This window comes from Eleutherodactylus coqui, chromosome 8 (assembly GCF_035609145.1).
Source record: "Eleutherodactylus coqui strain aEleCoq1 chromosome 8, aEleCoq1.hap1, whole genome shotgun sequence".
NCBI classification, from domain to species: Eukaryota; Metazoa; Chordata; class Amphibia; order Anura; family Eleutherodactylidae; genus Eleutherodactylus; species Eleutherodactylus coqui.
In genome coordinates, this window is record NC_089844.1 from 177,729,186 (window position 1) to 177,745,371 (window position 16,186).

Consider the following 16,186-nt stretch of genomic DNA (forward strand, 5'->3'; position numbering starts at 1 on the left):
AGAGATGAAACAAGCAGCATAGCCCAGTTTATACAAAATCAATGTATCTCTGAAGATGCTCCTTTATTTCTCCCAAAATATAAAAAAAACATGCAACGTTTCAACCCCGCCTGGGGTCTTTGTCAAGCTGAGACAAAGAACCGAGGTGGGGTTGAAATGTTGCATGTTTTTTATATTTTTGGAGAAATAAAGGAGCATCTTCATAGATACATTGATTTTGTATAAACTCGGCTATGCTGCTCGTTTCATCTCTCACATGAAGTATACCTTGGATCGTGGAGTCCGATCCTCACCTGAGCTCTGCATGCCCTATATGCCTCACACCATAGGTGTTACCTTCTGGAGTGCTGCTGCTTTATTTATATTGTGTATGACCTCTATTAGACAAATCACATAATTTAGGTAATACCCAAGGGTATCGTAGCCTTATCAATCAGGTATGCCTAATCATACATGATGCAAAAAAAAAAAATAATACATCACCTAAGAGGCATTGAATGGCTGTGATTGGTTCATGGAGCACTGGCTCTGATTGGCTGAGCTATGGCACTTGAGAACCATTCACAGCCAGCCCTTCCTGGAGACAGGGATTTTAATCCTTCAATCCAGGAAGGGCTGGCAGAAGACTAAAGACAAGTGCCGCATGTGAATAGGAGACACGCGCCGGAGCTGACAGTGCCTCTTAAGTGATGTAATATTTTGTTATGCAGCTAGGGCATACTCTTGGGCTTTTACAGTAGGATTTCCTACTGTAAAGGTTTCATCACACCGCATGAAAATCATATTTTCGTGTGAAGGGATGCAACAGAAAGGAAGACTCCATAAGGAAACATGGGCTACAAAAAAAAAAAAAATATTGCAAATCGCTGCTGTATAGAGCATGCCTCGATTTTGTAGTCTCGCAATGTCGCAGGCTACAAAACATCCCTAGAGTGGAAGAACCCATAGGGTTCTACATATATACGACTTGTAGCACTGTCACATAGCGATAAAATCACGTGATAAAGTTGCCCATGTGGAAGCGGCCTTAAAGCTGGATCATCTTAAACTATATCAGACAAAACAACATCCATTAATTACATGATCCTTAGGGTTTATTCACACGAGCAAATATCGACCGTGTTTTCATGGCTGGACAAGATACGTGACCATCTGATGCATTGGATTTTTGCTGTGTAAAAGCGGACGACCGGATCTATATTTTTGGCCGTAATACGGCGGCCAGTCCCATAGACTCCTATGGGAGCTGCTGAAAAAGGGATGTGGAAGGGAGTTTAGCAGAGGCTCTGCTAAACTCCCTCCCCCTCTCCGCACCTTGCAGGCTGTCTACAATGGGAGGGGATGGGATAGGCGGGAGCTAGTGTGCTAAACATCCCTCCCCCTCTCTGCCCCGCACCAGCTGTGACTTGGTCACGGCTGCCTCTCAATCATGCGACTTTCAGCCGCATTGCGCGGTGCAGCGCCCGTGTGAAGGGGCCCATAGTCTGTAGTAACTTTATGGAAGGAATATCCGTTTCTTTATCAGGGGTCCTTAGTTGAACCGGATGTTGATTGTGCTCTCAGTTTTTTCTTTCCATCTCTTTGATAATTGGCTCATTGTGGCACTTTACAATCTTATAGAACGTATCCTTGTCTTTACGGCCCCAAAACTGCACAAAGCAGAGGAGTTCTCTCATCTGATCCTGAGGTGTTAGCTGACTTGTTATGATACTGCACTGTTCTTCTTTCAGGAGTCCCTTCTTCTTGAGGTCATCTAGAACAGGTTTGATGTACCTCACCTTTTCTATTAGCTGCACACGATGTTTATCCACAAAATGCTCAGGAGTAATTCCTACAAATATAAGAATATAATGAACATAACAACCCATCTCCTCAACTATCTACAGCTCTTTATGTGAACAGACTATAGGACTATACAATGCTACAGTTGCAAAAAAAGCTAAGTGAACCCTTTGGAACTCCCTGGATTTCTGCATTGATTAAAACAGGTATTTTGTAAGTGGAAGTGGAATTGGGAATACTGAATTTATAGATGTCACTTTTCAGTCATTGTGTGCAGATAAAAGCAGAAAGGGGAACAGGAGGGCAGCAGAGAAGATATGCGATACTCCTTTCTCTCCCGCAGTCGCAGGGGTTGGGTGACATGAATTTTGGTTCATGTCATTACCCTCCCCACATCAATCAATGACCATATTTGCTCTATGATTGTCACACCTTTTGCCCAGGAAAGAAGCGAACTGATGAGGACTTGCTCATCTAATCACTGCTCTACATCGTTTAACATAACAGATGCTGCAGTCATTGCTCACTGGAATCTATTCTGTTTTACAGAAAAAAAATTAAAAACCTTTTCCCCCTTTTACAGGGCTTTAATTATTGAAAAAGAGAAAGAACCAAACAACTGCACATAATTGATACCACCACATCCATAACAACCCATACTGTGAAAAAATCATTTTATTTATTTAACAGAGTAAACTTTGTAAAAAAAAAAAACTAAAAGAGAAAATGCCAAAGCAGCCGTCTTCTGGTCATCTCACTTCCGCAAAGCAGAAGTAAATAATAACATAGTTGTATATACTTCTAAATGTTACCAATAAAACTGCACGTTGCCCAACAAAAAGAAGCCCTCATATAGCTCTGTTGATTACAAATTTAAAATGCTCTGGTCCTGGAATGTAGTGCCACACAAAAAGTATTTTAGTTAACAATAAGTGTATATTTTATGCAAAAGTAGTAAAGCATAATAAAACCTCTATAAATTTGGTGTTGTCATAATCATGATTCAGTTTTTTAGCGTTTTTTAATGCTTTTTGCCATGCAGGATAAAAAGCATGTTCAGCTTATTGTACGTGTCTTTACAGACACGATACCAAATATGTGGGATTTTTATTTTTTTCATGCTAATATAAGAAAAAGAATAAAAAAGGGTTTTTTTACATTTTTATTTTTTGTACATTATTTTTCTCTTTTTGTACTCCATCTAGGGGATTTACACCATAGCACCAATTATTGCTGTGATAAGGCATTGTAGGACTTCTCTCCTGCAATGCCTTATCGCCTATCACAGCAATCATAGGCAATGGTAATACAGGACACCTGTAGGTGGTGTCCTGCTACCATGGCAATCAGCCAGGCTCTTTGCAGTTACATCGCGAGAGCCTGCTGACGTCACAGAGGGAGCGCGCCCCTCCTGTGAATCCTTTCCCTGCCGCGATCTACATAGAGTGCGGCAGGGAAGGGGTTAACAGCGGGGGTTGCAGCGGGAGGCCGGCTATTAGTGACAGCTGGCTTCCGCGAGATCTGTCATGATCTCGCGCTATCCCCATGACATAAGGGAACGTCATGTTGTGGGAAGTATCACCCTGCCATGACGTACCCTTACGTCATATGGAGAGAAGTAGTTAAAGCAGAAAACATCAAGAGAAGAAATATTGAAGTGTATTCCTCTGCTTAAAAAGGCTACAGCTTTCCTAGTAGATGCTTCAGTGGAGTCCGTGAGGTTCGTTGCCAGAAATGCAGTATTAGGGAATTCCACCAGGCGGGCATTATGGTCTAGAGCCTAAATCGGGGACACAATTTGTGTTCAATCTCCTTTCAAGGCGGATATCTGGTTATTCCAGTTTTAGATAAGATCCTGGAAAAGGCAGGTGATAGAAAAAGAGGATTTTCAACAGATTATTTACTGAAAGAGATCTCATCCTTTCGGAAAGAAACATACCAACCCAGAAAGGGCAAAACAGGCAGTTGGTCATAACCAAAAGGAGGCAAGAATAAAAGTTCCAGTTTTATCCCTAGGCCCGAATCCAGATGAGACTACAGGTCTGGTAGGGGGTAAGCTCGCTCAGTATCAGGGAGATGAAACCAGATTTCTGGGAATCCCTGGGCTCTAAAAGTAGTATCGTTAGGCTACAAACTGAAGTTCTCATCCCTCCCCCCTAAAGGATTTTTGATCACTCGAGTACGGACCCCTTTTCTTCAAGAGCGACTAGAGGAAGGGGTTTCAAATGTATTGCTAATGGGAGCTATTGCACCAGTCCCTGTGAGGGAACAGGGTTGTGGTTATTATTCTTCCTTATGTTTGGTGCCTAAACCAAATGGTTTGTTTAGAACCATACTTAAATTAAAAGGCCCTTAATGAATATATCAGAGTTTTTTGTCTTAAAACGGAAACAATTAGATCGACAATTCCTATAACTAGTCGAACTAATGTCATGTGTACGGTGCACTTGAAGGATGCCTAATAGAGATGAGCGAACGTACTCGTTAAGGGCGATTTCGCAATCGGGCATCGCTATGTTCGAGTACCTGGCTACTCGGGTGACAAGATTCAGTGGGCGCCGGGGGGCGGGAGGCGGCGTGGTGGAGCGGGGGGTAGCAGTGGGGAACAGGGGGGAGCTCTCTCTCTCCCCCCCCCCACTCCCCTCTGCAACCCCCTGCTCACCCCCCGGCGCCCCCCGAATCTTTTTACCCGAGTAGTCAGGTACTCGAAAATAGTGATGTTGAATTGCGAAATCGCCCTTAACGAGTACGTTCGCTCATCTCTAATGCCTACTATTACATACCCATTGATACTGCATATTAGAGATTTATTAGATTTGCAGTAAGAATGGATGCAGAGATATTTCATTTTCAATTCATTTGTTTACCTTTTGGTATTACCTCAGCTCCAAGAGTTTTTTTTCTAAAATAATGATTGAGCCAATTGGTTTTACTTAGAGAAAAGGGCAACAACATAATTCCCTATTTTGATGACCTTCTAATCATCTCGAAGCATATAAGTTCTATGGAGATTCACCAGAAGCAAACGCTAAAACTCCTTTTGTATTTAGGTTGGCTTATCAATTATGAAAAATTTAGCCTAAATCCGGATACTCTGAAAATCTTCCAGGGGGTTCTTTTAGACTCCTCAAAAGGCGTCAATTTCCCCCAAAACCTAAAATGAAAGATATTATAGAGTTTTACAGGGCTCCTGGTCAACATATGTCAGCTCTCAGTCTTCAAATTATAGAGAGCTTAGAGCAGTCTAAGAGACTCTATATCAGGCCAAGGATATAATACGAGGGAAACGTGAAGATACTATCAGACAATATGACAACCGTATCTTTCATTTGTCATCAGGGCGGCACCAGACATTCTCATCTTCAACAATATTCTTTTGGGCAGAGATCAACATAACATTCTTGTCTGCTGTACACCTAAAAGGGTCACTGAATTATGTGGCAGACTTTCTGAGCCAGGAAGCCTAGAAGCCAGGGAATGTGCCCTGAATATAGAAGAGTTCCATCTTCTCACGTCACAATGGGGTCTTCCCCAAGTAGATCTTTTTGCAAGAAGGACAAATTCAAAATGCCAAAGATTCTTCTCACTGAACCTTACAGACAATCCTGTGGCTCTGGACGCACTATCCCAGGAGTGGGATATGGAACTGACATATGCCTTTCCTCCTCTTCCCATGATTTACCGATCTCTTCGGAAAATGCAGAGCTGTCAAGCTACAGTTATTTTCATTGCCCAACCATGGCCAAAGGGGCCCTAGTTTCTGCTACTGACCTCAATGGTGAGACAGACCCTAATAATGCTGCCTCTCAGGAAGGACCTTCTGTCACAAGGTGTGGTGTTTTGCCAGGAGATTTGTTGGATGAAGCTAACGGCCTAGCTATGGAGCGACAAAGATTAAGGGACCAAGGGCTATCACATAAGGTAATAAACACACTCTTGAAGAGACATTACCTCCAATATTTATTCTAGGATATGGAAAAAATGTTGCCACTGTTATGGGTCAGATAGTCCAGACCTAAATAATCCCGACCATACGAAGATCCTAGATTTTTTACAAAGGGGTCTAGATAGAGGTCTTAGCCCTAGAAACCTGCGAACAGGTAGCGTCTCTCAGTTCCCTTTTCGAAGTCCATATGATAGAGAACAGGTGGGTGAGCAGGTTTCTGGGGGTACAGATAGACTTAAGCCTTTTGTGAGAAAATCACAAAAGGACCTTAATGTGGTGCTAGAAAGTCTATGAAACTCCTTTTGAGCCAATACAGGAGGTATCCCTTAAAAATCTATCTATTAAGGTAGCCTTTCTAGTAGCCATAACAACCCCCTATATGGATTGGGGAGTTACAGGCACTATCTTATAGGCAACCCTACTTAAACGTATTGGAAAATCGAATAGTGTTGAGGCTAGACCCATCCTTTTTTTCCTAAGGTGTGTGCACATTTCACATGGAACAAAAGATAGTTTTGCCCTCCTTTTGTCAAAAATTTAAGAACGACAAAGAACAGTGTTTACACAATCTAGATGTCTGTGGCGCAGTCCTGACATGTTTATCAGTCTCACAAACCTTTAAAAAAAATCGAATAATTTATTTTTTCGATTCCAAGGACATAACATAGAGAAAGCAGCGTCAAAAGACACTATTGATAGATGGATGAAGACAGCAATTCAGGAGCCATATAAATCCAGAAATCTGTTGATCCCAGAGGGGATGAGCTCACTCTATGAGGGCTCTTGCTTCCTCATGGGCCAAATTCAGTGGTGCCTCGACAGAGAAGATTTGTAGGGATACAACGTGGTCTAGTGTCCATACGTTTTCTATGTGGATGAGGAGGAACAAAAGGGGTGGAGCAAAACCCGTACAGTCGTGTTTGTAGTGAACAGTGATACTACATATGTGGTGAAGAGAGTGGAGTGGTAACTTCAATAGTGGAGGTGCTGCCTGACCAGATGACGCACCACCTGGGTGGGTGGGTGCGATAAAGCAAGAGAAAAGGACCAAAAACTGGCAGTGGAGAAGGCACAACACTCCAGGTAATGTTTACTTTATAGCTTGCATATTTTAAACACCAGCCAAACTGATGAAGAGGTTAACCCGAAACGCATTTTCATAAGCTGATCACGTACTTTATTAAAAAAAGGACAAGTTTTCCCCATCTTTGGTCACTTCCTACTTACTTTAACCTAGAGTGTTGCGCCTTTTCCGCTGCCAGTTTTTAGTCCTATTCTCTTGCTCATACATTTTCTAAGCACTATCGCTTAGATCTACATTCTGGTAGAAAACTGACCTTTGGGCTGAAGGTCCTCCAGGCAGTGGTCACCCCCTAAGGTTATGGTGATGATCTGGTATTTCCTCCATGTTTGCTGTCAGGATGGACGGTATAGTAAAACTGTAATTATTCTTTCCGTTAATTCCCTTTCCATGAGTCCATCATGACAGCACATACTTACCCAGCCATGTAAATTAATGTATATTGTACATGTAAACATAATAGTATGTTGATTTTTTCAGCAACAATAGAAGACTGGGCCACGTATCCATTGTGATAGGTTGAAGCCACTGGAGAAAGGTGGCGTGAGTTGGCCTTAAGAACCCTCCTCTTCCTGTCCCAATGAGCACAAGAGGGACAACTTCCATGTGTGCTGTCAGAATGGACTTATGGAAAAGGAATTAACGGTAAGAATAATTAGTTTTTTTTTATTACCCCACAGCAAATAAAATCTACAGTAATAGAAATATTCAATACATTATATGCACCCAAAATTCGTTGCTATGAAAACTAGAACCCATTGCACAAAATACAAGACTGCACAGATAGATTAGATGGATAGTAGAAATGAGCGAGCACACTCGTTTGAGCTTGATCGAGTATTTGGCTACTCGAGATGCTCGCTACTTGAGTCGAGCACCACGTACTACTTGAGTCAATTTCATTTCCCTTCCCCGCATGTTTAGTGCCAATTTTTAGCCACTAAACATGCAGGGAAGGCATTACCATTTCCTGCTGTGATGTGCCAGCCTTCTGCACGTCTACAACAGTGAGTGGCTGGCGGGATCAGGTGACCACCGAATACTTAAACTGGTGCCGCCCGTGCCTCAGACGCATGCTGGCAGAGGTTAGGGAAAGAGCTGCTGCTGAGACAGGGAAAGTGTTAGAGTAGGGAGGATCCTCTCTACAAGAACCCAACAGTCCTTCTTAGGGCTACTCCTCATTGTGTGCATTACTTTGTGGCTAGCTGGGAGCAGTAGTGCACCATTTTTTTTTCATGCATCTAGGCCTGTGCAAAGCATTTCACATCTACCATTCTCTGTGTGCGGTAAATTAGCCATAGTTTTCATTGCTAAACAGTCGGTTAATTGTTGGCTGGGCCAGTGCAGAGCATCTCACACCTTCCATTCGTTGTGTGCGATGAATTAGCCATAATTCTCAGCACTAAACAGTGGGTTAATTTTTCCTGGGGCTTTGCAGAGTATTTCACATCTCCCATTCACTGTGTGCGGTGAGCTAGCCGTAATTCTTAACGCTAAACAGTGGGTTAATTTTTCCTGGGGCTCTGCAGGATATCTGACATTTCCTATTCGCTGTGTGCGATGAGCTAGCCGTAATTCTCAATGCTAAACAGTGGGCTAATTTTTCCTGGGGCTCTGCAGAGTGTCTCACATCTCCCATTCGCTGTGTGCGGTAAATTAGCAGTAGGTCGTTCCCATCGCTAAACAGTCCGTAATTTCTTCTGGGGCTGTGCAGAGTATCTCACATCTCTCATTTGCTGTGTCCGGTGAGCCAGCTGTAGGTAGTTCCCATAGCTAAACAGTCTATTAATTTTTTGGGGGGCTCTGCAGAATATCTCACATCTCCCATTCGCTGTGTGCATTGAATGAGCTGGAGTTCTCATCGCTTAACAGTCTGGTAATTTTTTGTGGGGCAGGGCAGAGAATCTCACATCTCCCATTTGCTGTGTGCGGTGAACTAGCTGTAATTCTTAGCTCTATACAGTTGGTTAATTTTTTCTGCCCCTGTGCAGAGCATCTCACATCTACCATTGTCTGTGTGCTGTGTAGTAGCCGCAGTTATCAGCACTATCCACTGGGTTAATTTTTTCTGCCACTCCATACAGCCTCTCTTATCTAAAAGTCTCTGTGAGTGGTAAATTACCCCTAGGTATCAGCGCAAGACAGCGGTTTAATTTTTTCTGTCACAGCATAGAGCCTCCGGTATCTACAAGTCTCTGTGTGCGGTGAATTAGCCCCAGTTCTCTTCGCTATACAGTGAGTTAATTTATTTGGGCCCTGCTCTATCCTTTATCCGACATGATGAGGAGTAGGGGTAAGGTTCGAGCACGTGGATGCGGGCGTCCAAGTGAGGGTGTGGGCAAAGGCCGAGGTCCTGGGCGGGGTGAATCAGAGCCGGCTGCTGAGGGATTAGAAGAGCGCCGCGTCTCTCCGCTCCCCAGCTTCATGTCACATTTTGCGGGTCCGCATGGTAGACCTTTATTACAAGCACAGCAGTGCGATCAGCTCCTGTCGTGGATCGCGGATAACGCGTCCAGCAATGTATCAAACACCCAGTCTTCCACGCAGTCCACTCCTACCGGGCTAGGGACTGCACCTCTGAATCCTCTGGCTGCTCCTCCTTCCTCCCAGCCTCCTCACTTCAGTAAAAGGAGAGATTCTGAGCAGGCAGACTCTCAAGAACTGTTCTCGGGTCCCTGCTCTGAGTCAGAAAAACAGTTCCTTGCCCACCCGAGGAGTGTGTCGTGACAGATGCCCAACATTTGGAAATTTCCCAGAGTCCGAGTGATGAGGCTGAGGACTTCCAGTAACTGTCTCAAGAGCTTTTTGTGGATGAGGATGATGAGTCACAGTTGCCTCTCAGTGAGGTCGTTGTAAGGGCAGTATGTCTGAGGGAGGAGCGCACAGAGGATTCAGAGGTAGAGCTGCTGGATGATGAGGTGACTGACCCCACCTGGCTTGCTAAGCCTACTGAAGAAGGGGCTTCAGAGAAGGAGGCAAGTGCAGCAGCAGGACAGGTTGGACGAGGCAGTGGGGTTGCCAGGGGGAAAGGCAGGGCCAGAGCAAATAATCCCCCAACTATTTCCCACAGCACCCCCTAGCAGCAAGCCTCCGTGTAGAAGGCTAGGTGTTCAAAGGTGTGGAGGTTTTTTAGTTAGAGCGACGACCGACAAACAGTGGTGTGCAACCTGTGCCGCACCAAGATCAGTCGGGGAGCCACCACTACCAGCCTCACCACCACCAGCATGCACAGGCATATGATGGCCAAGCACCCCACAAGGTGGAACGAAGGCCATTCACCACCTCCGGGTCACACCATTGCCTCTTCCCCTGTGCCACAACCTGCCACACAGATCCAATCCCCCGCCCAGGACACAGGCACGAGTGCCTCCCGGCCTGCACACACCCCCTCACCTCCACGGTCCTCCACAGCCTCCAGCAATGTCTCTCAGTGCAGCGTTCAGCTGTCGCTAACACAAGCATTGGAGCGAAGGGGAAAGACACCACCACCCACCCGCATGCACAATTTTTAAACGTGCACATTGCCAAATTACTCAGCCTAGAGATGCTGCCATACAGGCTAGTGGAAACGGAGGCTTTCCACATCATGATGGCGGCAGCGCTCCCTCTGACCTCGGTCCCCAGTCGCCACTTTTTTTCCTGCTGCGCCGTCCCTGCCCTACACCAACACGTCTCCAGCAACATAAACTGCGCCCTCACCAACGCAGTTACAGGGAAGGTTCACATAGCGACGGACACATGGACAAGTGCTGGCGGGCACGGACACTACATCTCTCTGACGACACATTGGGTGAACTTGGTGGAGGCTGGGACTGAGTCAGAGCCTGGGACTGCTCACGTGTTGCCCACACCGAGGATAGCGGGTCCTACCTCAGTGATGGTTTTTCCAGCGTATTATGCAACCTGCTCCAACCCCCCCCCCCCCCCTCTTGCTCCGCCACCTCCACCTCTCAATTAAGAAGTGTGAGCACGTCGCCAGCAGCCGGTAGCGCGCGGCGCAGCAGCATAGCAGTGGGGAAGCGTCAGCAAGCCATGCTGAAACTAGTCAGCTTAGGTGACAAGAGGCACACCACCCCACAGCTGTTATAGGGTTTGGCAGAGCAGATCGACCTCTGGCTTTCGCCGCAGAGCCTCCAACCAGGCATGGTCATGTGTGACAATGGCCGTAACCTGGTGGCGGCTCTGCAGCTAGGCAGCCTCACACGCGTGCCATGCCTGGCCCACTTGTTCAATTTGGTGGTTCAGCGCTTTCTAAAAAACTACCCCCACTTGTCTGACCTGCTCGGCAAGGTGCGCCACGTGTGCGCTCAGTTCTGCAATTCCACCACAGATGCTGCCACCCTCAGGGCACTGCAACATCAGTTCCAGCTGCCAGAGCACCGACTGCTGTGTGACGTGCCCATGTGCTGGAATTCTATGCTGCACAAGTTGGCCAGGCTTTACGAGCAGCGTAGAGAAATTGTAGAATACCAGCTGCAACATGGCCGATGGAATGGTAGTCAGCCTCTGCAGTTCTTCACAGAGAAGTGGACATGGATGGCAGACATCTGTCAGGTCCTCGGAAACTTTGAGGAGTCTACACAAATGGTGAGCGTCGATGCGGCCATTATTAGCGTTACCATCCCGCTGCTTTGCCTGAGAAGTTCGCTGCTAAGCATAAAGGCCGACGCTTTGCGGTTAGAACAGCAGATAGGGGATGACGGTATATTGCTTGATAGCCAGACCACCCTCATGTCTGTATCTCAGAGCGTTTTGGAGGAGGAGGATGGGGAGGAGGAGGAGGAGGAGGGGGAAGAGACTGGCCACACTGCAGAGAATACCCATGCTGCTTCCCTCTCATCTCTTCAGTGTGTATGGGCTGAGGAGGAGGAGGATCATGAGTCATCTTCCTAGCGAGGACAGTGATGTGTTGCATACTGGGACTCTGGCACACATGGCTGACTTTATGTTAGGCTGCCTTTCCCGTGACCCTCGCGTTAGACGTATTCTGGCCAACATGGATTACTGGGTGTACACCCTTCTCGACCCACGGTATAAGGAGAACATTTCCACTCTAATTCGCGAAGAGGAAAGGGGTACGAGAGCGATGCAATACCACAAGGCCCTGGTGAAAAAACTGATGCTAAAGTTCCCATCTGACAGTGCTAGCAGTAGAAGATGTAGTTCAGAGGGCCAACTAGCAGGGGAGGTGTGGGGATCAGGCAGCATGTCCAGCGCAGGCAGGGGAACACTCTCCAAGGCATTTGCCAGTTTTATGGCTCCCCAGCCAGACTGTGTCAGCACTCCCCAATCAAGGCTGAGTTGGAGGGAGCCCTGTAAAAAGATGGTGAGGCAGTACATAGCCGATCATACCACCGTCCTCCGTGATGCCTCTGCTCTATACAACTATTGGGTGTCAAAGCTGGACATGTGGCACGAACTTGCGCTGTATGCCCTGTAGGTGCTGGCCTGCCCTGCCTCTAGCATCTTATCAGAGAGGGTGTTTAGTGCTGCTGGGGGGGGATCATCACGGATAAGCGTACCTGACTGTCAACTGACAGCGCCGACGTGTTTACACTCATTAAGATGAACAAATGCTGGATTCCCCAGACTTCTCTTCTCCACCGGTGGAAAGCAGCGGATCATAAAGATTCTTATAGCTGCAGCAGAAGAAATATGCATCCTCTCTCTAACCCCCAAAAGGGGGAGAAGTAGCTTGATCTATCCCTCTCGGATATTACTCCTCCTCCTCCTAAAATAGCATGTCATCACGTTGGACTGACAATTTTTCTGTGGGCCAAAAGGCTCTGTTAAACCCAATTTTTTCAGAGGGCTGCCTCCAGACTCAGTTGCAAATTCAGCAACAACCTCTATCTTTAAAAAATGTTTATGGGTTTCACCTGCTCTCGGGGTAAACCAATTTTTCATGGGTACACTTTTACTCTTGGAACAACAATTTTTCAGGCCTTCGCCTGTACTCTTAGCAAACTAATTTTTCCAGGATTCGCCTATACTCTTGGTAAGCAAATTTTTTCAGGTGTTCACCTATAGTCTTGGTACACCATTGTTTCACGGGTCAGCCTATACTATTGCTACAGAAATGTTTGAGGTGTTTGCCTATACTATTGCTACAGAAATGTTTGAGGTGTTTGCCTATACTATTGCTACAGAAATGTTTCAGGGGTCCGCCTATACTCTTGCTACAGAAATGTTTTTCCGGGATTCGCCTTTACTATTGCTACAGAAATGTTTTTCCGGGATTCGCCTTTACTATTGCTACAGAAATGTTTTTCCGGGATTCGCCTTTACTATTGCTACAGAAATATTTCAGGGGTTCGCCTATACACTTGCTACAGAAATGTTTCAGGTGTCCGCCTATACACTTGCCACAGAAATGTTTTTCCGTGTTTTGCCTATACTCTTGCTACAGAAATGTTTCAGGGGTCTGCCTATACTATTGCTACAGAAATGTTTCAGGGGTCTGCCTATACTATTGTTACAGAAAGGTTTGAGGGGTTCACCCATACTCTTGCTACAGAAATGTTTCAGGGGTCAGCCTATAAACGTGCTACAGAAATGTTTCTGGGGTTCGCCTATACACTTGCTACAGAAATGTTTCAGGGGTCCACCTATACTATTGCTACAGAAATGTTTCAGGGGTCCACCTATACTATTGCTATAGAAATGTTTCTGGGGTTTGCCTATACTGTGGGTGCTCAAAGGCTTTCCCATTGCGTTGTTCAGCTATCTGACACATACACAGAATGAATTGGGCAGAAGTGTGGGCCGAGGTCCTGGGTGGGGTGAAACTCTGCCATATTTGGTCACTCTCTTTTCTTCATGTTTAATATTGTCATTGGGTTTCATGGGCTCACCTTTGCTGTGGGTGCACAAAGGTTTCCATAGTGGTGTTTAGTTATCTGGCACAAATACACTGAATGACTTGGGTAGGGTGCAGAAGGCTTTCTCATTGCATTGTTCAGCTATCTGACACATACACCGAATAAATTGGGCAGAAGTGTGGGCAGAGGCCGAGGTCCTGGGTGGGGTGAAATTGCCATGTTTGGGCACTCTCATTTCTTCATGTTTAATACTGTCCTAGGGTTTCATGGGCTCGCCTATGCTGTGGGTACACAAAGGTTTCCCAGCGTGGTGTTCAGCTATCTGGCACAAATACACTGAATGACTTGGGTAGGGTGCAGAAGGCTTTCCCATTGCGGTGTTCAGCTATCTGACACATGAATGAATTGTGTGGGTACACATGGGTTTCCCATAGCTATGAACTCACGGCACCTTGGGTAACACAAGGTGGAAGCTGGAACCGAGCCTGACCCTGGGCCTGCTCACGTACTTCCCACACAGAGGATTGCAGGTCCTACCTCAGTCACGGTTTCTCGGGCTTATTATGCCACCTCCTCCTCCTGCTTGGGGCCCAGGGATCAGCACTTGTCAACATGTATTTGCTCTCGGGTTACCCCAGTTATCTGAGACACTGGTTTGGACCAATCCAAAGAAGCATAACTGAATTAATTAGACGTTCACAGCAGTGCGAGCATCCAAGGATGCTTTATGCCCAAGATTGCTGAGGGTGTAGGCAGAGGCCGAGGTCCAGGGGGTACGCAACTTCGCCATGTTTGGCCTGTGGAATTTTTTTGTGGTTCGTCCAGTCTTTGGAGTGATGAAAGCAACTGTAATTGATTTAATGAGACATTCACAGCAGTACTAGAATCCGAGTCTGCTTTATGCCCACGATTGGGGGGATGCAACTGCGCCTGGTTTGGCCTGTGGAATTTCTTCCGGGTTCATCTAGTCTTTGGAGCGATGACAGCAACCATAACTGATTTAATGAGATGTTCACAGCAGTACTAGCATCTGAGTCTGCTTTTTTTTGCCCATGATTGCTGATGGTGTAGGCAGAGGCCGAGGTCCTGGGGGGTGGGGGTGCAACTGTGCCAGGTATGGCCTGTGGAACTTCTTCGTGGTTCATCCAGTATTTGGAGCGATGAAAGGAACCCTAACTGACAGCACATTGGGTCAACCAGGTGGAGGCAGGGACAGAGTCTGACCCTGGGCCTGCTCACGTGCTTCCCACACAGAGTATTGCGGGTCCTACCTCGGTCACAGTTTCTTGGGCTTATTATGCCACCTTCTCCTCCTCCTTGGGGTCTGGGGATCATCGTTGGTTGGCATGTACTATCTCTTGTGTTACAAATTACCACAGTTATCCGAGATACTGGATTGGAGCGTTCACAGGAAGCGTAACTGATTTAATGAGACTTTCACAGGGTCACTGCATACCTGTGGTGGCTACTTTTGCAACATCTCCTGCTTCAAACCAAAATGGTGTTTGTATGCTCTGCTGCATTGTGGAGATGTGTAGAAGTACTGGCATCTGAGTCCCCTTTATGCTCACGTTTGCGGCTCCTGACAATTGTGTGACGGAGGTGGCACAGGATTAGAATTATGATCTACGTCAATTTATCATCAGTTCTCATCAGCATTGTGGGCTATCGCTCACACTTTCAAAGAGGGTCACTGCCTGGCCCTGCCAACCCTCTGCAGTGTGTATTTCCAGTTCCTCCTCATCCAAGACGCACTTATAAATAGACATGAGGGTGGTGTGGCTATCAAGCCAGCGTGTGGCATGAGGGTAGCTGAACGCTGCGCAGGGAAAATTTTGTGTGCTCTGTGGATGCTGTATCATGCGGTGGGTTGGAAGGCAATGCCAGCATACAACACAGGAGAAGAGGCAGTGGTGTCACCTGCAGGCGGTGATTGGCCTTGGTTGCAGCTAGTGTGGTGCTTAGCTAAGATGTTCCAGCGCATGTGCCTTGCTGCTTATGGTCTGTCCCAAGTAAGTTGTTAAGGGGTTGACCACCAGGATCTTGCCCACAATTTGGCTTAATAGTGCGACCTGGGAGCCTCAGATGCACCCATGCATGCTGCCCCTGCCTTTCCCGATCAATTTCTGTGGTGTTTCCATGATCTGATGTTTTCAGGTGTTTCACATAACCTCCCCCATGCGGAGCATCGGTCAGCTTGAAAAATGCCCGAGTCTCCTATTGATTTTAAAGGGGTTCGTTACTCGAAACGAGCTCTCGAGCATTAGGAAAATTTCGACTCGAGTAATGAGCACCCAAGCATTTTGGTACTCGCTCATCTCTGATAGATAGATAGATCAGTTTCCTCTGGACATCTATAATAGCATCCCTGAAGTGGCTAATGGGCCATTTACATGGGATGTTTATTGCTCAAAATTCATTCGAATACACAAATTTGAGCGATAATTGTGAAATGTAAATGAATAAATCACTCAAACTTGGTTCACAGATCTTTATCGCTGACTATCGCTGGATCGTGGGCTTGTTGTTCTGTATAAGCACTCAGCAGTTCACATT

The 16,186-nt window shown here is 46.3% G+C and overlaps 1 protein-coding gene across 1 annotated transcript in view; it reads right to left on the bottom strand.

Moving 5' to 3' along the window:
• Positions 1–232: 232 nt before the first annotated feature.
• The window catches only part of LOC136578042 (NACHT, LRR and PYD domains-containing protein 1a-like), a 123,716-nt gene continuing 107,762 nt past the window's right edge, over positions 233–16,186 (bottom strand). Inside the window, exon 13 of the mRNA XM_066577951.1 lies at positions 233–1,831. Coding sequence (XP_066434048.1) covers positions 1,560–1,831 — 272 coding nt within the window. The 3' untranslated portion in view covers positions 233–1,559. The remainder of the gene's footprint in view (positions 1,832–16,186) is intronic.